Source organism: Microtus pennsylvanicus, chromosome 6 (assembly GCF_037038515.1).
Source record: "Microtus pennsylvanicus isolate mMicPen1 chromosome 6, mMicPen1.hap1, whole genome shotgun sequence".
Lineage (NCBI taxonomy): Eukaryota > Metazoa > Chordata > Mammalia > Rodentia > Cricetidae > Microtus > Microtus pennsylvanicus.
The window spans coordinates 9,303,817-9,330,709 of NC_134584.1; the positions used below are offsets into that span (position 1 = coordinate 9,303,817).

Genomic DNA, 26,893 nt, shown 5'->3' on the forward strand with positions numbered 1-26,893 from the left:
AGTGCTGGGCAGTGGTGGTGCACATCTTTAATCCCAGTACTTGAGAGGCAGAGGCAGGCAGATATCTGTGAGTCATAGGCCAGTCTGGTCTAGACAGTGAGTTCTAGGACAGCACTGACTACACAGAGAGACCCTGCCTCAAAAAACAAAAATTAAAACAAAAAGTGCCAAAAAGTTTTATAAACATTAATACCACATTTGCACCAACATGAACACTACATGTGGGCACCAAAAGTCTGCAGACAAAGAAAAATATCTTAGTAAGTACCTTTTTATTGTTACTACATCTGGGTTAGGGGTGTAAGTAAAGAATTGGTTTTCGGAAAAGAATGAAGTCATCAGACAGGGACTAAAAGGATGACAGGGAAATGGGAGCAAAAGATTATGGTGATTAGCATTAAATAACGAACTGCAACTTCTCTTCGGCTTGCAGCCTTATTTCTTCTTTTGCTGTGGTAAAGCACCCTTACTTGAGTAATGTCAGGAGACACTGGTAACTACTGCTCATAGTACATGGGCAATTATTTTATTAGTGACTTTCTGTTTTGATTAAACATCATGACCAAGGCAACTCAGAGGAATGATATCACTTTACTTTACGGTACAGAAGGGATCAAAGTTCATGATGGAGGGAGGGCATGAGAACAGGCTGCGTGGTGGTTGACACAGGAAGCTGAACGCTCACATCCTCAATGTCACGCAGGATGCAGAGATAGCAAACTGGATGTAGAGGGAGCTTTTAATTTCAAAGTTCACCTCTAGTGATCTACTACTCCTAAGCCTCCCCAGGGCCACCAACTTGGGGAACAAATGTTCAAATGCCTAAGACTACAGGACACATTTCTCATTCAAACCATGACACTGTGAATCATGGTGAGACAGTTAGGGCAGCAGTCGCTGCAGCAGCAGCTGCTCAGGTCGTCGCAACAGTCAGGAAGCAGAGGAAGAGAGGTGAACAGTTGTTCTCAGTTCACTTTCTCTTTTTATACAATCCAGGATCCTAGTCCAAAAAAGATGGTTCCTCCCACGATCAACAGGTCTGACCACAACCTAAAACACAAACGCACAACCTGAACTTTGAAAAGACTGATCAGAATCAGGGATGGATGAGTTAAAAATGAATTTCCAAATTCTCCACATTCGTAAAGTTTCTCTGCAGAATAAATACTCTCTTAGACAATACCTTGTCACATTTTTCATTCACACTTGAAGGGAATCTCTTGAGCCCTTTGACGGTCCTTAAAGTCTGAAGTACAGTACAACATCTTGTCACATTCTTCACATCTGTACGGCTTCTCTACAGTAGGAAGTGGTTTGTGTTTAATAAAGACTTAAAGGTTAATAAAGGTCAGATTTCTCCTCAGAATGACTTTATTTATTTATTATTTTTAAAGACTGAAGTACAGTAAAGTTTTGACACATTATTTACATTTGTGGGGTTTCTCTCCAGTGTGAATTTACTGGTGTTTGCTAAGTCTTCAGCAAGTATAAAATACTTCTCCACATTCTTCCCATTTGTAAGGTTTCTCTTCAGTATGGAGTAATTTGTGCAGAGTAAGGTATGAAAGAGTGGAGAAGCCTTTCCCACACTCCTCACACTTGCAGGGTTTCTCTCCGGTGTGAATTCTCTGGTGCTTAGAACGTCCTGAGCGAGTACAAAAGACCTTCCCACACACTTCACACTTGTAGGGATTCTGAGAATGAATTCTTTGATGTTCCTTAAGGAGCGAGGGGTAGCTATATGATTTCCCACACTCTTCACACTTGTAGGGTTTCTCTCCAGAGTGACCAAGTCTGTGCCGCATGAGGTACGAGTGAGTAGAAAAGGCCTTCCCACACTCCTCACAACTGTAGAGTTTCACCTCGGCATGGATTCTCTGGTGTTTAGAAAGTTCCGAGCGAGTTCTAAACATGCTGCCACAGGCTTCACAGCTGTAGGGCTTCACTCCAGAGTGAATTCTTTGGTGTTCCTTAAGGATCGAAGGATAACAAAATGTTTTGCCACATTCCTCACACTTGTATGGCTTTTCTCTCGAATGGCCTAATTTGTGCCGAATGAGATACGAGTGAGTAGAAAAGGCTTTTCCACATTCCTCACAACTGTAGAGTTTCACCTCTGCATGGATCCTCTGGTGCTTAGAAAGGTCTGAGCTCGTTCTGAACATGCTGCCACAGGCTTCACACTTGAAGGGCTTCACTCCGGAATGAATAATTTGGTGTCCCTTCAGGTTTGAACGGTAGTAAAACGTCTTCCCACACTCTTCACACTGATAGGGTTTCTCTCCGGTGTGAATTCTTTGGTGTTGGTGAAAATATGTGGACCTACGAAAGGCTTTGCCACATTCATTGCAACGGTATGGTTTCTCTCCAGAGTGAATTCTTTGATGCTGCTTTAGGGTTGAGGGGTAGGAAAAGGCTTTGCCGCATTCTTCACACCTGTAAGGATTTTCTGCAGAGTGAATTCTCTGATGTTGTTTAAGGAATGAAGGTAAATAAAAGGCTTTGCCACATTCCTCGCACTTGCAGAGATTCTCTGCAGAATGAGTTCTTTGATGTTGCTTGAGCAGTGAAGGGAAATAAAATGCTTTAGCACACTCCTCACACTTGTAAGGCTTTTCTCCAGAGTGGATTTTCTTGTGGATATAAAGTGCTGAGCGGGTACTAAAGGCCTTGCCACACTCCTCACATTTATAAGGTCTCTCTCCTGTGTGAATTCTCTGGTGGATAGAAAGTGCTGAGTGAGCGCTAAAGACCTTACCACATTCCTCACACTTGTAGGGCTTCTCCACAGGATGAATTCTCTGGTGTTGAATGAGGACTGAGTTCCAATCAAAGGCCTTGTCAAATTCTTGACATTTATAGGGCGTTCCCCCTAGTGAGTAAAAGTTGAGAAATGAATAAAATCTGAGCAACATTCTTTATATTTATAGTACTTATCTTTAATATGGAGACTTACTTAAATTTTATAGACAAATGAGAAGCTACATTTGAAAACCTATATTTGGTGTAATGAAATTCAGAAAGCACTGTAGTTGGAAATAATAAACTTCTACTGAAAGATGAAGACAAGAAAGAATATAAAAATGAAATATTGAACACATTATCCACAGTTAAATGGCTAAGGAAGTTGCACCATCAATAATAATAAAAACTGCCTAAGGACATATGCTAAGAGAAATAATTCCACCAGACATGAAAGTACAGTATATCTATGTTGTGTAGTCTCTGTTGTTCTGATAAAGGATCATGACCAAGGCCACTTACTTGAAGACTTGACTTAGACTTACGGTTCCAGACAGTATGAGTCCACCATGGAGGACCATCTGGAAGCCAAAGCTCCCGCTCATCCTGTGCCCAGACCACGAAGCAGAACAAACTAGCTGTAGAAGGGGGATTTTAACTCTGAAAGGACTTCAGCATAGCTCCTAGTTATGTACTGCATCCAGCAAGGCTGCACCATCAACTGGGGACCAAGTGTTCAAATGCAGGAATCCCATTTGACTATAGTGGCCAAAACTGTCTATCTGGATGTTGATTTTGATGGTCTTAAATGGACGTAGAATCACACAGTGTTAACCTTAAGAACAGAGTTTTAGTTTTGGAAGTTTGAAAAGATTCATTTCCTAAGACGTTTCCCATCTATAACACTGTGAAATAATGGATTTCAAGAGACGAAGACAGTATGTTATGTTACATTTTCATAACAAGGAAACAAATTCCTAATATAGACTTGTGAAAAACTTTGAAATTTGTGTATAAATGACAGACTTTTGCTAAAGGCAATAGTATTGTCAATGAGTATGTCATAAAGCTAGCCTATTTGGTGTCATTCATGAGATAAAACAATTGAATAACAAAATATATAAGACATGAAAACATGAGATTCATATTTGCCCATGAAGTGAACATATACAGTACTCATGTTCACAGAGCTAATGCTATATATAAATTTTATAGCTAATATATAAATTTTAATTTATATATATATATATATGCATTGTACTTAGCATTGGACATTCAACTTACAGAAATATATAGGCTGCACGTAAAGAAATAATTTAAGGAAACAATACAGTAACACAGAAAATAGAACTTTGTAATTAACAAGTATGGACATGACATGGAAGAAATTCATGTTTACAGTCCGAAGTGTGTGCGAATTTTCAGACGGGTGGAAAACAGTAAAACGTCAGTTACAATAGAAACCCGCAAAATTAAGAACTCTGACTACTGTAAATATAAGCAGAGCCACTGGAGAGGAAGACCAAAGCTGAGAGATGTAAACCACCATAGACATCTGGCGGATGCCCTTCTGGGACAACACAAGACACGGACAGAGATTCTTAAAAGATGACGGCACTAGAACACCTGTCTCAGAGCTCAAGATGAAGCCTGGCTTTCAGTTGGATCTCTGGCCTCCCACTCTGTCCTCTGTCCCCCTCATCCCTACACACCTGGGTGCAAGGTCGCAGCTGCTTGTCTTTTCACATCTGAAGGCCCTGGTCCTTGCTCTAGAAATGTGACCAGATATGGCTTACAGGAAGCAAGACCTATTTTGGGGGAAAAGGTAAACATCAATGTTAGTGTTTTCTAATCAAAATTAGCAACCTCTTCCACTTTAAGCTTATAAGAAAAGATTAAAGAATTGTAGAAAATTAGTTCATTGTTTTATGAGAAAAACATATAGAATACGTAGAAGTAATTTATAATCCAAAGATCTGTAGTTCCATTTACAAAGTAAATATGAGAGCCAAAGGGTGAAACATTTTCTTTAACATGTATGCTCCGTACTGCACAATACTGAGTTCATAGGATTACAACAAGAATAAAGAAAGCATATTAAAAAACAAATAAAACTATCATAAAGCCACATCAAAAACACAAAAAGAAATACAATAAAATATTTCTTGAAATATCAGCAATCTTCCTCATTTTTTCATAAAAGCAGGTATATAAAAGTTACTGCTGGAAAGAACAAATGCCCATAGGATGTTCTACAAAGGGAGGAAATTACATGTTGGTTGTACAATTAGAGTTCACTTATAGATGTAATCCTCACCCAGGAACACCAGGTTGCTGTAATTCTCCAACATCACATCCCTGTACAGATTCCACTGAGCAAGGTCCAGGCATTCCCACTCCTCTGCAGAGAAATCAATGGCCACGTCCCTGAATGACAGCATTTCCTGAAATAAAAATAATTGATTACTATACATCTGAAAACCATAATAATAACATAAAACACCAGCATCGTGTGGTTGTGCAAACAATTCTAAATTTTGCTGAGGATAAGTCAAAAGCTGGAAGTGCTTCAGGCATAGGTATGTAACTGTTATGGAATAATCTTTTAGTACACTGTGAAGGTCTGTCATTTGGATTGGTTTAATAAAACAATGATGGGAAGAAGGATGCTGGATGGGTGGAGTCTTGGGATTCTGGAGACTGAGTCGGAAGAAAATCCATGGAAGTTCATAGATGAGGTAAACAAACCCTGGGAAGCACATAGGTTAAAAGAAATGGGTGAATTTAAGTTGTAGGAGCTGGCTGAAGTCAAGACTAAGCTATTGGCTGAACATTTATAATTAATAATAAGTCTCTGTCTCATTATTCGGGAGTGGCTGCTGGGACACAGAGAAACTCTGCCTACAAGTAACATTGCTAAACTTCTGATATGATCATATGAACTCATCTTTGGTCTCACAAGGGTCACCCCTGACCCAAGTTCAAGCAAAGAGAATGAAGAGATCCTATTATTTCATATGGATATTGGACTTTTAGAAATGTAAAAAGGAAATGAATTCATGCACAGGGGCGTATTACATTTGTCTTATGCTTGTTCTATATACCACAGAGATACATTTCTCAGAGGAGATTACATTTGTGTTATGCTTGTTTAATACACCAGACACAGATGCACAGAAGAAAGTCACAGTGGGGGAGAAGGTACTTATTAACTCTTAATATGCACAATCATGAATGTGAGACGCAGTGAAAATGAAGATTCCGACATAGCAGCTCTGGTACAGGTCTGGATGACTGCATTTGTACAGAGTTCAATAGCGATGCTATTACCAGCACACCAAGAGACTTGGGATGGGGCAGTCTTGAGATATAACAGTAATGGCGGAACTCACAGCCAAAATGAAATAAAAAGTATTTCAACAGATTACAAATTAGTAAGTGTAGTAATAACATTTAAAGATTTAAAATACACTAGAGAGCACTCTAACTTGTCCCACTTCCTTTTTCCTGTCTTTTTATGTTTTTCTTTTACAGAGAGCTAATTGTCCATTTGCTAGAATCCTAAAGCAGGCTTTGGGCTATGCCTATGACAGCTATGTCTTGGTAACTGGAGGTCAAGGATTAGAATTTGGGATAATTGCTATAAATTTCTCCTTAAAAATTTAGCACAGGGGCTGGAGAGATGGCTCAGCGGTTAAGAGCATTGCCTGTTCTTCTAAAGGTCCTGAGTTCAATTCCCAGCAACCACATGGTGGCTCACAACCATCTGAAATGAGATCTGATGCCCTCTTCTGGCATCACAAACAGAATATTGTATACATAATAAATAAATATTAAAAAAAATTTAGTACAAGCTCTTTGCCATGGCTCATTGTTTTCCCATAATTTTTTAATTTCATCAGCAGTAAAATGCACTATAATCTTTGCTGGGTCTATTCCTGCTAGTTGATGAAATCTCAATTTTCCTTTTATAATTAATTCAGAGACTTTTTCCACATAAGTTTTTAGTTTTTCACTTGGTTTATGTAGTAAAAAGATCCATCCTAAGATAATATCTTCCCTTTGCATTAAAATTCCTGTAGGGGAAATTCTAGAAGGCAATATGACTAGAATGCAATTTAGATTCACTCTATCTACATGTGCCTCCTATAATTTCTCTTCAAAAACCATCAATTCTTTTTCCACTTCAGCTGTTAATTCCCTGAGACTACTTGGATTCTTCCCTGAATTGTACATGACACACCAATAACCGGAGACCTTACATTTTATACTGATGCAAATAAATCAGGAAAGGCAGGGTACAAATCAGAAGAATTAAGTAAGGTGGAACAAAACCCTTATAATTCTGTCCAAAAGGCAGAATTATACGTTATTCTCATTGTACTAAAGGATTTTTAAAGAACCTCTCAAAACAGTTACAGATTTGCAATATGCAGAAAAAATTGTCTTACATATTGAAACCACTGAATTTATACCAGATGATACAGCATTGACTTCATTATTTATATAGGTTCAAGATATAATCAGAAATAGGCTTTGTTCCATAAACATAAGACACATCCAATCCCATACGGGTCTGCCAGGTCCTCTGGCACAAGGTAATACAGAAACTGATTGATTATTGATTGGAAGTGGGCTGAAGGCCTCAGAATTTATAAGAAACATCATGTTAATAGCAAAGGTTTAAAGAGTTTTCTATTACATGGCAACAAGCTAAGGAGATTATAAAGAGATGTCCAACTTGTTCTTTCTATAACCAAACACCACCACCTTCAGGAAGTAACCCAAAGGATACCCAAAGGAATGAAATCTGGCAAATAGATGTGTTCCACTTTACAGAATTTGCAAAATTAAAATATGTATACCACACCATTGACACTTATTTAGGTTTTCAATGGGCAACTGCCTTGAGCTCAGAAAAGGCTGATTCAGTAATCATATATTTATTAGAAATTATAGCCATCATGGGTATACCTCCACAAATAAAGACAGACAATGGTCCAGCATATGTTACTAAGAATATGAAACAGTTTTTTGCTTATTATAATATAAAGCATATTACAGGTATACTCACACAATCCTACAGGTCAGGCAGTTATAGAAAGATCAAACTGAACTATAAAGGCTATGTTACACAAACAGAAAGGGATGGAAAATATCCCCAGAAATAGATTACATAATTCTTTATTAATCTTGAATTTTCTTAACACTAATGAGAAACAACAGCAGCAGAAAGACATTAGAAAAAACTTCTAAATTAAAGCTGGTATATTGTGTTGACCTCACAATTGAAACCAGGAGATGTGTTATGTTGTGGAAGGGTTTTCACTCTTGTTTTCACAGGATAAGAAAAGGTATAGATACCATCAAAATTAATAAAGATTCACTTTGAAAAAGAGAAACCTCTTGAGAAAGAGAAATGACAGCTCATCCACAGAGATGACAATCATGCAGGTAGTAAGAAAATCTCATAAGGATTGGTGCAGGGTTCTGTTCTTGTCTTTGCAAGAAAATACTCATCTTCAAAAAGTCGAGAGACCTTGGACATCTAGATGCCTAAAGATGAAAACATAATTATCCAGAAAGAATCAACAAAGAAAAAACTGACTTATGATGCTGTATAATCTGTATGGTATAATTTGATTATTTGCACATGTATATATCTCTAATTAAAAATCAGAGCTGGCTTTGGAGTTGGATGGTGGCTCTATCCTTCTCTAAATCCAAGCATGTTGTTAACAAAAAAAATTCAGAATTCCTGTATCTTGTCAGGAGCCATCTGTTAAGGGACAGAAAGAAGATAGATTTTAAGAAGAGATTTACTTTTCTCTGTGCCCATTTTGTCTATATCGTATCTTTTGTTGAATATGTCTATATGAATGATGTTTAAGGTTTTAACAATGAACAGTAGATTTTCCTGCAGTAATCTTCGAAGCTTCCAGGAGGAAGATGGGGCCCCACCACAACGACTCCACCTGGTTGATATGACATCATGGTGCTGATAGCACTACTATGAGACTGATTTTTGGATACCAGCTGTGGAAATGGTGCCTCTTCTTACAACGTTCTGGCCAGAACTCCAAATAAGAATTTCAAACAAACAAACAAACAAGTAAACAAACAAAAATACCCTATGGACTACTCAGAGACCATTTGTGATTATGCAAAAACAGCAATCTTGAAACTTAACTATCATTTTACTTTTACAGGATCCCAGAGAAAGAACGTTGCCCCTATGATAGCTGGAAGCAACTCTAGAAGACAATGGCCCCTCTCCCAACAAAGTTTGTCCTGAGGGTTAGGGACACCATTTTGGGGTTGATTATTACTCATATAGGGTTGGGGTGGAAATTATATAGGCCCAGAGACAAAAAAAAGAGAGAGACAGAGAAAATTGAATGGGATAATAGGTAATTTAGCGTGAACTTATTCACACTAATAATAATAATAGTGAGTAATAGAGTGAATACTTGTGAGCTACCATTTATGGACAATTTATATTGGTATAAATTTTTGTATTGATACAAGTTCATATTATATTTGTTATATTGAATATGCTATTTCTGCTTGCAATATTTGTACACGTATACAAATTATTTTGTCAGATTGTATGCATGCATGTTTCTACCTCTATTTAAGACATTTTGTATACTGATACAATTTTAGGATATATTTATTATATTGTATTATATATTTCTACCTCTGATCCAGATATTTACACACTGTTTACATTTGAGGTCATTGTCCTCCTTTACTGCACAATTTGGAATCTGCCTGATTGGACTTCCTGCCTATTCAAGTAATATTATCTCCCTTCTCAGGCCTTTGATGGGGTTGAAAACTAGATAGTCGTAGTTACCATCCTCTTATGATCTAGCCAAGCCATTTCCAGTACAAGACTTAAACTCCTTAGGATAGAATGTTTATTAAAAGATTTAGCATATGTTCCTTGCTTAATATTGTTTATACTGGTTTTAATTCTAATCTTATAGTTGATATCTGTTCCTAGTATATATAGTTTTGTATTGGGTTTGGAACTCTCTTATTTAAACAAAAAGGGGAGGTGCTGTGGGAGCTCCTTCTGCTCCTTCAGCCAATAGCCTTTAAGATACCAGCCCACTTGGGCATGGCCTCTTATACTATAAATGCAGCTATAAAGCCTGTGCTCACTCTCTTGCTTCCGGTTCTCGCTTCTGGCTGCTAGACTCTGTTCCTTCCTGTTCCCCGTTTGTGCAGAGGACTGTGATATATGACAGTGATCTGTGAGTCTCCCCTAAATAAATACCCTTTATTATACATAATTCTGAACTAGTGTGGGATTATTTTGTATTCCACCATCAGGGGAAGGCATCCAAGTTACAGAGAAAGCAGAATGTAAACCATGGAGGGCTGTGTAGTGTTTTAACACATAGGGCTTGCCTGAAGGTCTGAGAGTAGTACTAAGCCACTAGAGACCAGGCAGTCATGCCACGCACCTTTAATCTCAGAACTCGGTACACACAGACAGACAGATCTGTTAATTCAAGGCCATCTTGGGCTACACAAAACTGATCCAGTCAAAAAGAGAAACAGAGTCAAGGGGTGGTGGCTCACTAGAGAGGTGGAGACAGGAGTGATATGGTTGGGCGGAGAGAAGAATATAAGGCAGTGGAGACGGGAGCTCAGTGCAGTCTGAAGCAGCAGTCAGTCTGAGGTGCAGTCTAGGCAGTCAGTCTGAGAAGGCAGTCTAAGGACAGGATCACCCCTTTGATCTGAGCACTAGCAGAAGAAAGAACTCCAGTGGCTACCCACTCTGCTTCTCTTATGTGTCAGCTTTCATTCTGAGTTTCTATTATTAAGAACGATTAGAATTTGTAATGCAGGGCTGCAATAGTCAAGAAGTGAGGATGGAAAGGGTCAATGACTGACATCTCAGATTAGATATTTAAGGAGCACAAATATGAACAGATCAGAGGAAACCAGAAGAGAACACCATGAGGTCCTGACAGAAACTAATACAAATCAATAATCAAAGATAATGAACATCTTCTGCAAATGTTAAATATTCCTGGAGGAATATTTAAGCAAGGCAAAGAGTAGAATCCTCCCTCATACAGCAAATGCAAACAATAAACTAATCACCAAAATTTAATGTCTTTAACTAAAGCATTTTTTGAGATTTTTAAATTACATCTCAAATACAGCCAATTGACCTTCTCAAGTATATATTTTGAATGTCACTGTCAATTAGATTTCTGTCTGTCACTGTTAAGCCAAGTCATAGGAGCCATACACTGTATGTTCATAAACTACATCTTAAACTTTTTTTGACACAGAATCTCATTTAGCATAAGTTGGTCTTGGGTAATCTATGATATAGAAGATGACCTTTAAGTCCTAATTCCCTGGCTTCACAATGCAGAGATGACAAAGACGCACAAAGAGCAGGCTTCAAGTTTTTTGTTTGTTTGCCTGCTTGTTTGCTTGTTTGGTTGTTTTCAATCACAAGTGTATTTAAATTACATATACATAAAGGGTCTTAAGCCATACAAGAGCATACTGCTGCATCATCCCTCCTTTGTAGGAAACCAGTTTTGATGCTCCAGGCAGTGTACTCTTCCCACTTTACATAATGTGAAACGCAAAGCAATTCTTGTCCTGTTGGCGAGTAGCACTAACTAGGAAGTGTCTACACTTCACTTACAGTCAGCAGAAATAGTAGTACTGAAGATACAATATGCTAAAGTGCATGCTTCTTTTTAGTAGACTTTAATGCCACACAAACACTTGGTTTGACTTAAAGTGCTGTGAACTATGAAACCACACAGAAGATGAGCTGGGAGTCTGCATGTACAGACCAAAGAACCTGAGTGAGCAACAGGTCTTCAAATTCACCTTTCAGTCTTTCTGATACTGAATGAATACTTCCGACATCACAGTCTCTGACATAACTGGATGAGGCACTATTCTCTAGGTTTTCACTCTGCAATACGGAATCGATAATGGCTTGGACGATGCAAAGCTCAAACCTTCTCCTCGAGGACATTATGCTGTCCCCATATGGGAATGTTCAGTGTGAGGATTCTAGTCACAGAGGTGACCAAGAAGGATCTCGTTCAAAACAGTCCAGAAATCTAATAGTTTATTCCAAAGAAAATGGGGCTAACACCCTGTACACCAATCTCCTTAACAGAACTCTGTCCCTGGAAACTTCCATCAGCTCACACCAAGAGTATTAGGACAACCATAAAATACAGGAGGGGCCCCGATCTCCACTTGTTCCAGAAGTCCCGAGGAATCTGAGCACAGTCAAGTGAGAGTGGGTTAGCTAGGGTGGGCACGTTTTCCCAGAGAAGCTGAACGTGGGCTCCTATAACAACACCTTGGGTGCAGGCGGTGCGCTGGGCAACCCTGCCGGGGGGGGGGGGGGGGGGGGCAACCGTACACCTTCCACCATTTCACACTCTGAGCTACAGAGCCAGCTTTCCCACCCCAGAAGCACACACTGGGCTCTGGCAGCCGCGTCCTAACAAAGCTTTGAGTCACAGCTCCACCCCCATATCGTCTTCCCACCCTAGACCTGCATCCAGGCTCACTGGCCCAGCCCAGGTCAGCACAGCATCTCCGAGTCCGCTTCTCTCTCCGCCTCTGGCCAGCCCCAGCTCCGCACCCTCCAAGCCGAGCCACCCACCCGCACACTCAGTCCCTCCGGCTGCGCTGCTCCCTGCACCAACCTCCATGTCCGACATCCGACCGAGAGCGGGGAGCACGACCCAACACCAGCGAACTTAGGAGGAGGACAAACGTCTGCAGACGGGATGCGGAAGTGCGGCTCGCGGGGCGGCTGCTGTGACGTCGCAGCGAGCCCGACTACATTTCCCAGGATTCTGTGGTCACCTCACAGTCCACAGGAGAGGATGAATGGAGACGAGCCCTGTCCCCACTAAGTGCAGGCTGGCAGGCTGCTTTTAAAGTCCAATTGGAAACAGGGCGTGTTGGAACGTCAGTTAGACTTCCTCAGGAAGGTTTATATCTGATCAAACCGTCGTTCAAAAAGTCATCTACTCATTATGAAGTCTTACTACCCTTACAGAGAGGTGGCTTTTACTGAATTGTACTTTAACGAAGCAAGAGGCTAAAGTGGGAGGGCTGTCACTTGAAGATGACTTTCGAAATCAACCTTGGTCTCCTCTTCTTTCATCTGGCTTAAGAGGAAAGGTTTACAAATCCAAGGCGGCCTGGGCAATTTATAAAGGCTTTGTTTCAAAATACAAAGAAAAAAACAAAAAGGAAAGGAAAGCAGAGTATCTTGGGAGTGAAGTGCTTAGAATGAAGGAATTAATACTCCGTGTTCCCCTATGTTGACAAACCTTGTGAGCTTTACATATATCGACTCCCCAGCTAGAAAAACAGTTGTCCTGAGAGCACTGGAATTCATACCGTGAAGGAGGTAAGTGGTTAAACGTAGACATTTAAGGAAAAAAAAAATCACTGAACCGAGTTAAAAAGTCCTACCCTGACATTTACATGTAAAGACCTCCCAGAATCCATGGAGGATCTTTCCGTCTGTCCCTAGGACCTTCGTCTATACTTTCGTCTATTAAACTATATCAGAGTGTAACTTTTATGAGAGTTGTAACTTCACCTGTTCCAGAACTTCACCCACTTCTTCCTGGCTCGCCACAAGCTCAGGGAAGTAGCCACCAACAGGTGTTCTCTGAGCTTGTGGGTACCTCCTCTGCTGCTCTCCCAAGTAGAAAGACACAGTTCCTAATGTCGCAGTGGTGTGTGTTCCAGTTCAACGCCTGGCCAGTCAACCGTTGTAGAATTTCTCTCTGCATTAGGCACCGAGCTATCTGGTTTGTTGTCTTCTGGTGTGGGATATCTGTAAACTGTGTGAAGGTGCACGGTTGTGATTCGGTGAAATCACGGTTAGAACAGTCAGTAGCTAGGCAGGAGGTATAGGAGGGACTTCTGAGCAGAGAGGAAGCAGGATGTGATAATTCAGTCCCAGGGAGATTCCAACAAGACATGGAGGGAATTGGGCATACAAAGCTAAAGAAAGGTAAAAAAAACAAAAACCACTAGGCAAAATTAATATAAATTGGTTGAATTAAGTTTTAAGAGCTAGTAGGAACAAGCCTAAGCTAAGGCCAAGCTTTCATAATTAATAGTAAGTCCCTATGTCATTATTTGAAAGCCGGCAACCCAAAGCAAAGTCCAACTACATTCTTCTTTGATTCTGGAGTTGCTTCTATCTGGCAGAATTTTGAAAGTTGGGTATCAGAAATACAATTAGGGGAATACTAGGTGTGCTTATTAGAATACAGAAGCTGAACTGGCACCAAGGAGTAATGAGACCCGCCTCTCTTATCTCAGTAATATTTATTGCTGTACTCATCATGCCTTAGAGTGTGAACCTCTGTTGGCGTGGGAAGTCCTTCTGTATATGTGCTGCTTTTATTGGTTAGTGAATAAACCTGTGTCGGCCAGTGGTTTAGCAGAGTAGAGTAGAGCAGGAATTCCAAGCAAAAAGTGAGAGGAAAGAAGGCAGAGTCGGGGAGAAGCCATGTAGCACCTGTAGGAGACAGATGCACCAGAACCTTGCCAGTAAACTACAGCCATGTGGCGAGACCAGATTAATAGAAATGGGTTAATTTAAGATATAACAATTAGACAGAAATACCCTTAAATTATTGGCTAAACAGTATTGCAATTAATACAGATTTCTGTGTGATTATTTTGGGAGTCTAGGCGGCCTGGAAATGAACAAGCAGCCTCCAACTACTCTCTATACAATGGGAAAGTTCATATAGTATTTCACAAGGAAGCTATTTCTGAGTGGATACAGTAGGTTCTTACTGTTATAATTATTTTTGTTTCATGTCTGTAAGGAACTCTTGTCTCTTTTCTGTTTTTTCTCCTTGCAATGTTTAAGCATGAGTTTTTAATAACTATTTAGTTACTTGAATGCCAGCATTTGTATAGTACTAGGCAAGCAGAGAATAAAGATCCTAGTCTGTATGGTAAATATGAAGACAGTTCTTACAAAATGGTGTCATAATTCCATAAGGTCTAAGGATAAATAGTGTACACAGGCCATTAGTAATGAAAATCACAGAAAACCATCTGTCATTTTTGGTTTATAGTAAGTTGAAAAATTAGTATAGCTTCTAAAAATGAAAGTTGTAAGTCTCTCAGCTCATTCTATGATAACTATGGTAACTCAGCCGGGCGCTGGCTGAGAATCATCATTATGGCCCACCATTCATGCTGCAGTGTAGGGATAAGTCCCGCCCCTTGGGGGGCGTGTTCGCCTCGGGCTAATGTCTGCCTACAAATTTGGCGAGCGTGCTCCCAGCCATTGCTTCTGCTTTCCTGGTCTCCGCAGAACAGTGGTTCTGTAAGTCTATTTCTACATTAAAGCTATATATATATATTTTTTTTACAATCTGTCTGCATTCGTTTACACCGTTACATTTTGGCGTCCAACGTCGGGCTATTTTGCCCCCGACTCAAGCGGGTAGCCCGCTAGCTAACACAGCACCCTCCCGGGTGCTGTTTTTCAGTTTGTGACTCTGGCCCCAGTGCCGAGTCCGAGACATACTCGGCCACACAGGCCCATTCTGCCTGCCTTGGCTAAGTTTTGCAGCGGAACCCCACTGCCTGAATTAGCAGAAGCTCAAGTACCTGCGGATTTGCAACAAAAGCTGCCACAGCGGCAGATTTGGTCTGATACAAAGTGACTTGGCCAGGCAGTGGTGGCGCTCGCTTTTGATACCAGCACTTGGGAGGCAAGGGCAGGCGGATCTCTGTGAGTTTGAGGCCGGCCAGGCAGTGGTAGTGCACGCCTTTAATCCCAGCACTTGGGAGGCAGAGACAAACGGATCTCTGTGAGTTCGAGGCCAGCCTGGTCTACAAGAGCTAGTTCTAGGACAGGCTCCAAAAACACAGAGACCACCACTGGCAGGAACCGATCATTGCAGGTAAAAAATTTTTCTTTTATAAATAAAATGTCTGAACACATTACTGTTCAAGAATATAACAGTTTTTTTAATTGTACCATGTGGGAGATTTAACAAGAGGTGTCTATCACCCCACATCTATGGATCCTTCTGGGATTCGTAGTTTTCATTGGCACCAAATGGTTTGATAATAGAAATATGATAAAGTCTTTACGAGACGAATCCAGGATTCTTAAGGCAGAGATTGAACGCTTAAAAACAATTGAGAATGACAACAATCTTCTCAAGAATCAGTTTGAAGTTCTCCAGGCTGATATCAATCTTCTCAAGAATCAGTTTGAAGTTCTCCAGGCTGATGTTAAGGAGAAATTCATAACTATGGAAGAGGGAACAGCTGATCTGGATTGTAAGCTTCAGTCCCTTTCTGTAGGAACTGAAACATTAGTGGCTGATATTAAGGAGAAATTCATTACTATGGAAGAGGGAACAGCTGATTTGGACCATAAGATTCAGTCCCTTTCTGTAGGAAATGAAACATTAACTGAGAGAATCAAAACTGCTGAATGTGACAATCGGATTTTGTCTAAAGCTTATGACAGATTGACGGAAAGATTGTCAATACAAGAAGGCACGGTTTATGCCATAAAAATTATGTCCAAAGATGAGATGTTAGAGAACGGACAAACTTCATACTTTAGAATCCTCAATGAAGGCTTTGGAACATAATTCTGGACAGGAGATTCAGACATTGCAGAAGGCAATGGTGAATAAAATTGAAAAGATTGAAGAATTTCTAAATTCTGATGAAGAAGAGCAAAGGGTAGAAAGGCAAGTTTTAACTACATCTGTGGGTAAATCTCTCCGGGACAATTTCCACAAAGCTCTACCTACAGCTCTACCTGCCTTTCCAGTAATAACAAAGAGATGGTGATTGGTTTCAGAAACCCTAGGGTCATCAAGTAGGATACATGGGAGCCTGTCCGTATGAATGATCTCAAGGAAATAAAACAGGCTGTCATGACTTTTGGGATGCAAGCCTCTTTTGTTAAAGAGATGCTAAGATCTTGGGCCACGACAAGCAGAGCAACCCCCTCGGACTGGCTCCAGCTGAGCTCTGCGGTACTTGAGAGTGGACCGCAATTGAAATGGAAATGCTTATTCAGGCAAGAGGCTAGGCTTTTAGAACAGCAGGAAAAAGCGAAGGGAATTGACATTTCCCTAGATAAAATTCTAGGTGAAGGGCTCTTTTCCGACCCTCAGGAACAAGCTAATTTGGATGAAAACACACTCTCCATGTGTACTACAGCAGCCTTAAGGGCTTGGGACAGGGTACAAGACCCAGGACAGAGAATGGAATCATTTGTCACAGTTAAACAGGGTCAGAGAGAACCCTTTAGTGACTTTTTACAAAGATTAACTAAGGCTGTACAAATAGGGATATCTGACCCAGAAGCAAGACGTATAATGATTGAGTCTTTGGCTTATGAAAATGCAAATGTGGAATGCAAAAGGATTTTGGGGCCTTTAAAGCTCAGATCAGCGCCCTTGGAAGAATGGGTCTTGCATACACTCAATGTTGATACATTTGATTATGGCACTGAAGCATGGGTAGAAGAAGCAATTTCCAATGGTAAAAGGAGACACCAGAATACCAAATGTTTTAATTGTGGAAAAATGGGTCATATGAAAAGGAATTGTAGACAACGGATTTTCAGAAATGATAATAATAATAATAATGCATCTTTCAGAAATAATAATAATAATGCATCTTCTAGAAATAACAGAAATAGGAGAACTCAGCCTTCAGGTTTATGTAGAAGATGTGGAAAAGGCAGACATTGGACGAATGAATGCAGGTCTACAAGAGATAGACAAGGCAACCTGATACAGTCGGGAAACGTGAGAGGGTGGGCCTCACAGGCCCCCATGGCAAACATGGTTCAGTCATTTCCAGTTTCTGCAGAGAACGTGCCTCATCAGGACAATTAGGAAGCCCCATAACTACTGTTACAAGCAATAATGATCAGAAAGATAAGTTACGTGTGTTTTGGCAAACTTCTATAAATGATCAAAGACCTAAACTGAGAGTATGTGTAAATGGCATTTTTATTACTGGCCTGCTGGACACAGGTGCTGATGTAAGTATCATTACCCCAGAATCTTGGCATCCGTATTGGCCTCTTCAGAATGTAAATGTTCAGCTCCTGGGAATTGGAACCCTATCTCGAGTAAGGCAGAGCACGAGATGGGTTGAATGTATAGGGCCAAAGGGACAAATAGGAAAATTAAAGCCATATGTAGCCAATATCGCAATGAATTTATGGGGTCGTGACCTATTACAACAATGGAATACCGAAATTAACATCCCTGCTACTTCTAGAGCCTATATTTCTGAGAATAATATTAAAAGATATTACAAACGGAGAAAACGGGCCGTTCGGGCTGTACAAGAACAAGCAATTGATGTCCCTTCAGAGATACCAACAGCCTTGCCTCTAAAATGGTTGACGGAGAAACCAATATGGACAAAGCAATGGCCTTTAGCTGAGGAAAAGTTACAGACTTTAGAACAGCTGGTACAAGAACAGTTAGATGCTGGACATATAGAAGAATCTGCCAGCCCTTGGAATTCTCCTGTATTTGTGGTTAAGAAAAAATCAGGTAAATGGAGAATGGTGACAGATCTCAGGGCCATCAACAAGGTTATTCAACCTATGGGCCCTCTGCAATCTGGAATTCCTTTGCCCTCTTTATTACCAAAAGGATGGCCTCTCATAGTTATTGATTTAAAGGATTGTTTTTTCACTATACCTTTGCAAAAAGAAGATAGAGAAAAATTTGCCTTCATAGTGCCTACTTATAACAATTCTCAACCTTTGAGGAGGTACCACTGGACCGTCCTCCCCCAGGGTATGTTAAATAGCCCCTCCTTGTGCCAATATTTTGTGAACCAACCATTGCAAATAATATGCAAGAAATTTCCCAAATCTATAGTATACCATTACATGGACGACATTTTGTTATCCAATTCAAACATGGATACCTTGAACAGACTGTTTGAAGAAATAAAGATACTTTTACCTAAATGGGGATTGCAAATCGCTCCTGAAAAGATTCAGAAGGGAGATTCTGTTAATTATTTAGGTTATAAAATAGGTTTGCAAAAAATTAAGACACAAAAAGCACAAATTAGGAGAGATCGCCTACGGACTCTTAATGACTTCCAAAGACTGTTAGGAGACATTTCCAGTCTACGGCCAGCTATTGGAATAACATCTGATCTAATAATACATTTGAACCACACCTTGGATGGTGATAAAGATTTAAACAGTCCCAGAGAATTAACAGCTGAAGCAGAAAAGGAACTGACAATGATTGAGGAAAAATTACAACAGGCACATGTGGACAGGGTGAATCCAGAGCTCGATTGTACTCTCGTCATACTACCATCAAAAATTTCTCCTACAGGAATTTTAATACAGAGAGATGATATTATTTTGGAATGGATCTTTATACCACATAAACCAAGTAAGAAACTGAAAACCTATGTGGAGAAAGTCTCTGAGTTAATTATAAAAGGCAAGCTGAGACTTTGTCAACTAGCAGGCATCGACCCAGCAGAAATTATAGTGCCTTTCACTGCTGATGAACTAAAGAAATTATGGGAAGATAATGAACCATGGCAAAGAGCTTGTGCTAATTTTTTGGGAGACATTAATAACAACTATCCAAAAAGCAAGAGGCTTAACTTCATAAAGAGAACTTCTTGGATCCTTCCTCGAATCGTCCATGATGCTCCAATAACTGGAGCCCGTACATTCTATACTGATGCCAATAAATCATGGAAGGCAGGTTACAAATTAGAAGACTTGGGTAAAGTGGAACAAAGTCCGTATAATTCTGTCCAGAAGGCGGAATTATATGCCATTCTTATGGTGCTAAGGGATTTTAAAGAACCTATTAATATAGTTACAGATTCACAATACGCAGAAAGAGTTATTTTACATATTGAAACTGCTGAATATTTATACCTGATGATACTGAACTAACCTCATTGTTTCTCCAGGTTCAAGATTTGATCAGGAACAGGCTTTGCCCTATGTACATAACACACATCCAATCCCATACGGGTCTGCCAGGTCCTCTAGCACAAGGTAATGCAGAAATTGATCAATTATTGATTGGTAGTGTGCTACAAGCCTCTGAATTTCATAAAAAACATCATGTTAATAGCAAAGGTTTGAAGAAAGAGTTTTCAATTACATGGCAACAAGCTAAGGAGATTGTAAAGAAACGCCCTACTTGCTCTTTCTATAACCAAACGCCACTGCCTGCAGGGGCTAATTCAAAGGGCACCCAAAGGAATGAAATCTGGCAGATGGATGTGTTCCACTTTGCAGAATTTGGCGAATTAAAATATGTTCATCACACCATTGACACTTATTTAGGCTTTCAGTGGGCAACTGCTTTAAGTTCAGAAAAAGCTGATTCAGTAATCACTCATTTATTAGAAGTCATGGCTATTATGGGTATACCTACACAAATAAAGACGGACAATGGTCCTGCTTATGTCTCTAGGAAAATGAAACGGTTTTTTGATTATTACAATATCAAGCATGTTACAGGTATACCATACAATCCTACAGGTCAAGCAGTCATAGAAAGATCAAATCGAACTATAAAGGATATGTTGAACAAACAGAAAGGGGTGGAAAACACCCCCAGAAATAGGTTACACAATGCTTTGTTAACCTTGAATTTTCTCAACACTAATGAGAAGGGAACAACGGCTGCAGAAAGACATTGGATAATGGAAAAGTCTACTGAACTAAATCAACCAGTTTATTTCAAGGATGTGCTGACCTCACAATGGAAGCCAGGAGGTGTGCTACATTGGGGAAGGGGTTTTGCTCTTATCTCCACAGGTGAGGAAAAAATGTGGATACCATCAAAATTAATAAAGGTTTGGTTTGAAGAAGAGAAGCCACTTGGAAAAGATAAATAACAATTCTTTCATAAAGATGGCGGTCATACTGATGGTAAGAAATACAGATAGGTTGGAGGCAGGGTTCTTTTCTTATCTCCACAGGAAAATACTCATCTTCAAAGAAATTGAGGGACCCTGAATATTTAATTACTGATGGATGGACACATTTTGTAAGTATTAATTTTTATTTATATGTCTTATTAAACATTTCTTTATAAATATATAGAGCTGGTTTTGAAGTTGGACTCTGGCTCAGTCCCTCTCCAATTCCAAGCCTGTTGGTAAGAGAAAAACCCAGAGTTTCTGGAGTTTCTGTCTCATGTCAAGAGCCAAGATATGGGACAGAAAGAAATATGAGTTTAGAAAACATCTTTGCTTTTCTTCATATCTATCATACTTTTCATTGAATATATCTATCATGCCTTTCATTGAATATATATGTATGTCTATATATGTCTATATGATTAATGTTTAAGTTTTTCACAATGAACAATGAGTTTTTCCTGAAGTGACATTTGAAGTTTCCAGGAAGAAGATGGGGCCCCACAACAACAACTCTACCTGGTTGATATGACATCATGATACTGATAGCTCTACTACAAGACCTGTTTTGGATACCAGCTGCACAAGACGATCCCAACTTGGTTAGCTGAAATGGTGCACATCTTGTACAACATTCTGGCCAGACCTCCACAAAATACTCAGAGACTATTTGCAATTTTAAAAGACATTGATCTTGAAATTTAACCATCATTTTACTTTCACAGGATCCCCCAGAAAGAACGTCGCCCCCATGACAGCTGGAAGTAATTCTAGAGGACGACGTTCCCTCTCCCAGTAAAGTTTACCCCTGGGTTTAGGGACATCATTTAGGGGTTGGGAGGTTGGGGGAGGAATTTTATAAGCTCAGGGATCATTTTGAAAAAAAAAAGAGGGAATGATGGGATAATAGATTTATAATTGTGAGTTACTGCTTTTAGACAAATATATTGGTATCGATTCTTGTATATTGATACAAAGATAAATTATATTGACTATTGTATGCATGCATGTTTCTATGTCTGTTTAAAACATTTTTATGTATTGACATATATTGTATTGATATATATTGTATATATTTACCATATTGCAATGTACATTTCTACCTCTGATTAAGATACTTATATAATGTTTGTGTATTTATATATATTTGCCATATTACAGTGTATATTTGTACAGTGTTTATATTTGGAGGTCATTATCCTCATTTGTTACACACTTGTTTATTGTCTTAGTCTTTAAGTTAGATAGATATTGAGAATTATATAGATAAATAGTCATCTAAGTTTGTCATTTATAATCAGACTAATCAGGTTCTTTAGATATATAGAGATTATACTCAGTATAGAAAGATAATCTTCGACCTCTTCAAAGAGCTGTAGAAAATGGCCTTTAATCTAACTCAGAGTTTCGTGATAGTGAGACACAATTGCTCCTGGCAACACCGCTCTATTCCCGAGAGAATGCTGAGCACCAAAGACACTCCATCTAGAGCCTTTCTATTTGGCAGAACTGGCCTTTGGGCAAAGAAATGCCCATACCTCAACCACTGACACAGATACAGAGCGTACCTCAATGGATAAAACAGGACTGTCATATCCTGCCAAGACAGGGTAAGATAGTTTTGAAAAGTTCCTTGCCTTTAATAATGGTATGTCAGTTATATTAGGCCTTAGCCAAAATTGATTGACTCAACATTGCAAACGAGACTTTGGGTGATTGCCCAGGTAGTCAGTTGTCTCTGTCAATTGTTGCACATTTTGGATATATCTCGTTTGTTGAGTAGTGTTTATTCCCTTCTCAGATCTTTGACTGAGTTGAAGATTATATAATTGTAGTTACTCTCTACATTATTTGGACTCCTTGAGATAGAATGTTTAGCAAAGCTTTTGTTCTCAATATTGTTTGTTATATTTATTATTTGTTGTTATTGTATATAGTTGTATTTGGTTTGGTTCTGTCTTATTTAGACAAAAAGGGGAGATGTAGGGATAAGTTATGCCCCTTGGGGGGCGTGTTCGCCTCAGGCTATAAATTTGGCAAGCGTGCTCTCAGCCATTGCTTCTGCTTTCCTGGTCTCCGCGGGAACGGTGGTTCTGTAAGTCTATTTCTACATTAAATCTATAGATATATATATCTTTACAATCTGTCTGCATTTATTTACGCCGTTACACCGCAGGACATTGTTGCTTGCAGCAGTGGTCTTTCCACATACAGCTGGAATGCATAACATCCAGAAGGAAAGCCACATTTCCTAAAGATTGAATGGGTGATTCTGCAGTCCGAAATAGTGAATTAAATGAAAATAAATTCAACATGTGTTAAATAATTATTCAGAACTATAATTTTTCTTTTGTTTTGAGAAAAAGTGAGCCTCAGTCTCCCTGTGTAGGTCAGTGTAACACTGTGTCACCTTGTACTTCCTGCTGCTACTGCCTGAGAGTTGGGAGTGGCCAGCATCACCGCACCTTCTAAATGTCTTTCTTTGTTGCTTTGCTAAGGTATCTGAAAAGCCATAAAGAATAAATGTTTACTTCATCTAACAGTTTGAGGATGATGCCAATTATGAAAGGAATGTCTGAAAGTGTGAGTATGGGGTGACATTGTGTCCAAAGCGAGGAAGCAGAGCGCTGAACACTACTGCTCACACGAATTCATTTCTGCTGCTTTTCGTTCAGTCTGCTCTCCCAGTCTATGGGATGATGTTGTCCATATGTAGAGTTGGTTATCATTACCCAACTCAATCTAGAAACGTCTTCACAAACATGTCCTGAGCTATGTTTCCTCGGTGACCCTGAACTCCGTATAACTGACTATTCAGATGAAGCATTACAACTTCACCTTTTCTCAATTTGACACCCACATACCTCACCTTAAGCCATAACCATCTACCTTGGTGCCCTCTGGTTCACTTTTATCTCTTACTAGGAAAGGCATTTAGTCCATCTCCAAATGTCTCCACAGAGTTCAATAGTCCTGCTCTGGTCAAAGTCTAAAGTCTTTTGACTTAAAAATTCAAACAACTGTTTATTCCACCGTGTTGACAAGATTGCTATTTCAATATACAATGGCACAATGGTAATGGGCCCATTTTCCATAGACATGTAGCAAGGATAGGACGAAAACAGAAACCCACTAGGGCAAATGCAAATTCTACAGCTTCATATACATATCATCTGAGGTTCCTGATAGAATAATCTGGACTCCAAAGGACCTGACCCATACTAACTTTCCGCCGCTACACCTTGAAGCACAGATGTTCCCTCCCTAGGGTCAGCTCCACTCCTTACATGCAGATTTGCTCAGTGGATAGATAGCCTATGGTTCTGGCTTTTCCAACATAGTATGATTGCAATTCAATTTAGTGGTCACCTTCAACTGTTGTATGCAGTAGCCACACAAGAACTCTTTGGGAGGGACACTGACCACCCCACTAATTGCCTGGCCCAGCAGGTTGATGTCATAATGGTCTACAGTTCAATGGCTTCCTTGGTGTTGCATCGTAAGTGCTTGCAAAACTCACAGTGCATGAACAATGCTGCCGTCTATCTTTGGATGTTGTCTGACCCCTAGGTCAAGGTTCCATTCTTCTTTGTTTGATGACTCTGAAGAAACTTTTCCCAGAAGAGTGGTTTTAAGCAAGTAACTCCTTACATTGGCCTTTCAGATGAGTTTGTACTTTCATAAGATAGTCTTTCATGGATGTGGTCTAGGCTTTAGGACATCTTTCCTGTTGCCTCAGTATGGAGAACTAGGTTTACCGACTTGGAGCTAATAATTTCAGTAATTACCTAGGATTTCAAATAGTCTTTTCTGTACCTTGAGCATATTCAATCAAATGTAGCAGCAGAAGTAAAATGCTACTGACCATAAGTAAGAACTCATGATAGCTGCATTCCTGCAGCTCACTGTATATATGGACTTGCAGGCAGCTTCACTGGTGAGAGGGTCTCCTCTCCTATAGTGTTTACTGTATATGCAATATATATTCTATATACACAATCAAGGAGCAGACATGTGAATCTTGTAAATATCTAGAAATCTATATTAGATTTCTATCAGCAGTTGCTCATTTTCCAAGTCTTAACGAGCCTTCTTCTGGTAATTTCACTTCAAGAGGAAGTGTCACATAACACGCTCAGATTTATCTTCCCACCAACACATTTTCATACCTTTCTTCTTAGCTCTTTGCTGTTTCTCATTGTAGATGTATATGAGGGCAGTAAGCAAGAGCCATGTGATTGCCTGATTACTACTTGTAGTAATAAGGGTGGCGGGGCTGCGTCCCCAACACCCCAGCCGCCTGCTCTGCTAGCTTATGCCCAAAATAACAACACACAAACTGTATTCATTTAAACACTGCCTGGCCCTTTAGCTTTTGCCCTTACTGGCTAATTCTGATATCCCGATCAACCCATCTCTAATAATCTGTGTGCACCGGTCTTACCGGGAAAGATTCAGCATGTCTGACCTGGCGGCTTGTTTCATCGTGTGCCTCTGCCCAGGAGAGGGGCATGGCGTCTCTGCTGAGGCGTCTGCTCCCGAGAGGAGAGCTGTCGAGTCTGACCTCACTTCCCCTTCCTCCCGGCATTCTGCTCTGTTTACTCCACCTACCTATGTCCTAACCAATAAAATGGGCCAAGGCAGTTCCTTTATTAGCCAATGACCTTCCTCCATCAACTACTACTTTTCTGTATTGAAATTTCCTCAGTACCTTTGAATTAAGCCTCACTTAATTTTCAAACATGGATAGAATGAAGGCATATTCCTTGCCTGAGTATAACACAAATGAGAATTGCTCAAGTTTCAGATAGAGTCTTTCTTTCCTTCTGAAAACTCCTTAGCCAGGTTGCCAATATCTGTTTGAAGGCAGTGCTATTTTTGAAACTCCCAGGCAAGTGTATCATTAACTTATGGTTTCTGAGCCCTAAAGATTACCAATCCAAAAAGATCCAAATCCTGAAAACCAGTTTAAGGCTTGTGAATGACCTAGAAATATCCTACCTTCTAGGTATCAACTTTCCACAATTTTTACTTTCCTTGTTTCCGTGATAATCTTACCAAAGTAAATCACGGTAAAGTTTATTCAGTTTGGAGCATATCAGGGAAACAATGGTCCTGATGAAAACAATCTGCCTACATTCTCCAGTATTATGGAGGGAGCAATAGATACTTACGTTTGGCTCCATTTCTATTTTTAATCTAGTCCAGGGTTCACTGGTTTATCTATTACTTTGCTTCCTATAATTGAGATAAAAACCGTGACCAAACTTGAGAGAAAAGGGTCTATTTCATCTTAAAACTGCCAGGTAACAGTAGCTGAGGGAAATCAGAACAGAAGCTGACATCAGGCATCTGGAGGCAGGAACTCAAGCACAGAACGTTAAGGAACGCTGCTCACTGGCTTACTATCCAGGCTCATATCCACATTCTTCTCTTACACCTACCAAGAAAACTTAGCTAGAGTTGGCACCACTCACATTGCCCTGAGCCTTCCCATATCAACCACCAATCAAGAAATAGCCTGGCAGACTTGCCTACATGCTAATCTCATGGAGGAATTCTCTCTTTGTTGAGGTTTCCAAGTCTGGAAGCAGACATTTTGTAGAGTTTGAGACCTGCAATCTTCAGGAGCCTGAGTGGGGTGTTCTGGGAGTTTTCTCAGATAATGAGTACTAATGGAATTGTTTATAAGAATCACAAATTTTCTATCTAAAAAGGAGAGCTAGAGTATGGGGAGTCAGATGCAGGACAATGGTCCTTAGGTACATTGTAAGGGTGGGTCAACATTACTTTATGACATTAGAGTATGGGGGTTCAGATGCAGGACAATGGTCCTTAGGCAAATTGTAAGGGTGGGTCAAAATTGCTTTATGACATTCCATCATTTCTTCCAGCTACCAACACTGAAGCCAAAATTTAGGATGGTTTACCAACTTAGCAAATTGAAAAAGCCAAATAAAGTTGAACAAATTTATATATATATATATATCCCTATTAATTTCATAGATCTTAAAGTACAGGTAATTTTTTGATAAGGAGTTAAGGCGGGAAAATCTACCCTCTATGAAGGTGATACTATTCCATGTGATGGGCTTCTGAACTAATAAGAGAAGAAATGGAAGTAGAAGAGCATACACCTCTTTTTTATTAGTATTTTTTATTGAAAAAAATTTCCACC

General features: G+C 39.7%; 2 protein-coding genes across 3 annotated transcripts in view; both read right to left on the reverse strand.

Moving 5' to 3' along the window:
* Nucleotides 1-572: 572 nt before the first annotated feature.
* Nucleotides 573-12,578, reverse strand: LOC142851759 (zinc finger protein 728-like). Of its 2 annotated transcripts, XM_075975768.1 has the most exons (5): nucleotides 12,456-12,578; nucleotides 5,060-5,186; nucleotides 4,455-4,550; nucleotides 3,288-3,463; nucleotides 2,739-2,872 (listed from the first exon to the last, which is right to left on the reverse strand). In XM_075975768.1, exons 1-4 carry the CDS (start codon nucleotides 12,468-12,470, stop codon nucleotides 3,426-3,428), a joined length of 276 nt encoding a protein of 91 aa, XP_075831883.1. In that variant the 5' UTR covers nucleotides 12,471-12,578; the 3' UTR covers nucleotides 2,739-2,872; nucleotides 3,288-3,425. The 2 variants fall into 2 exon arrangements, with proteins under 2 accessions (XP_075831884.1, XP_075831883.1); XM_075975769.1 differs by lacking the exons at nucleotides 2,739-2,872; nucleotides 3,288-3,463 and adding an exon at nucleotides 573-2,717.
* LOC142851763 (uncharacterized) overlaps nucleotides 573-26,893 on the reverse strand; it is a 53,284-nt gene continuing 26,963 nt past the window's right edge. The window contains 1 exon segment of the mRNA XM_075975774.1: nucleotides 573-2,837. Coding sequence (XP_075831889.1) covers nucleotides 1,422-2,837 — 1,416 coding nt within the window. The 3' untranslated portion in view covers nucleotides 573-1,421.

Coding starts and splice junctions, on each gene's coding strand:
- LOC142851759 (XM_075975768.1), bottom strand. Junction 4,551..5,059: donor CAGCAACCTGGTGTTCCTGG/GTGAGGATTACA, acceptor CCCCCAAAATAG/GTCTTGCTTCCTGTAAGCCA. Junction 3,464..4,454: donor AGCTGCGACCTTGCACCCAG/GTGTGTAGGGAT, acceptor CTTGGTCCCCAG/TTGATGGTGCAGCCTTGCTG.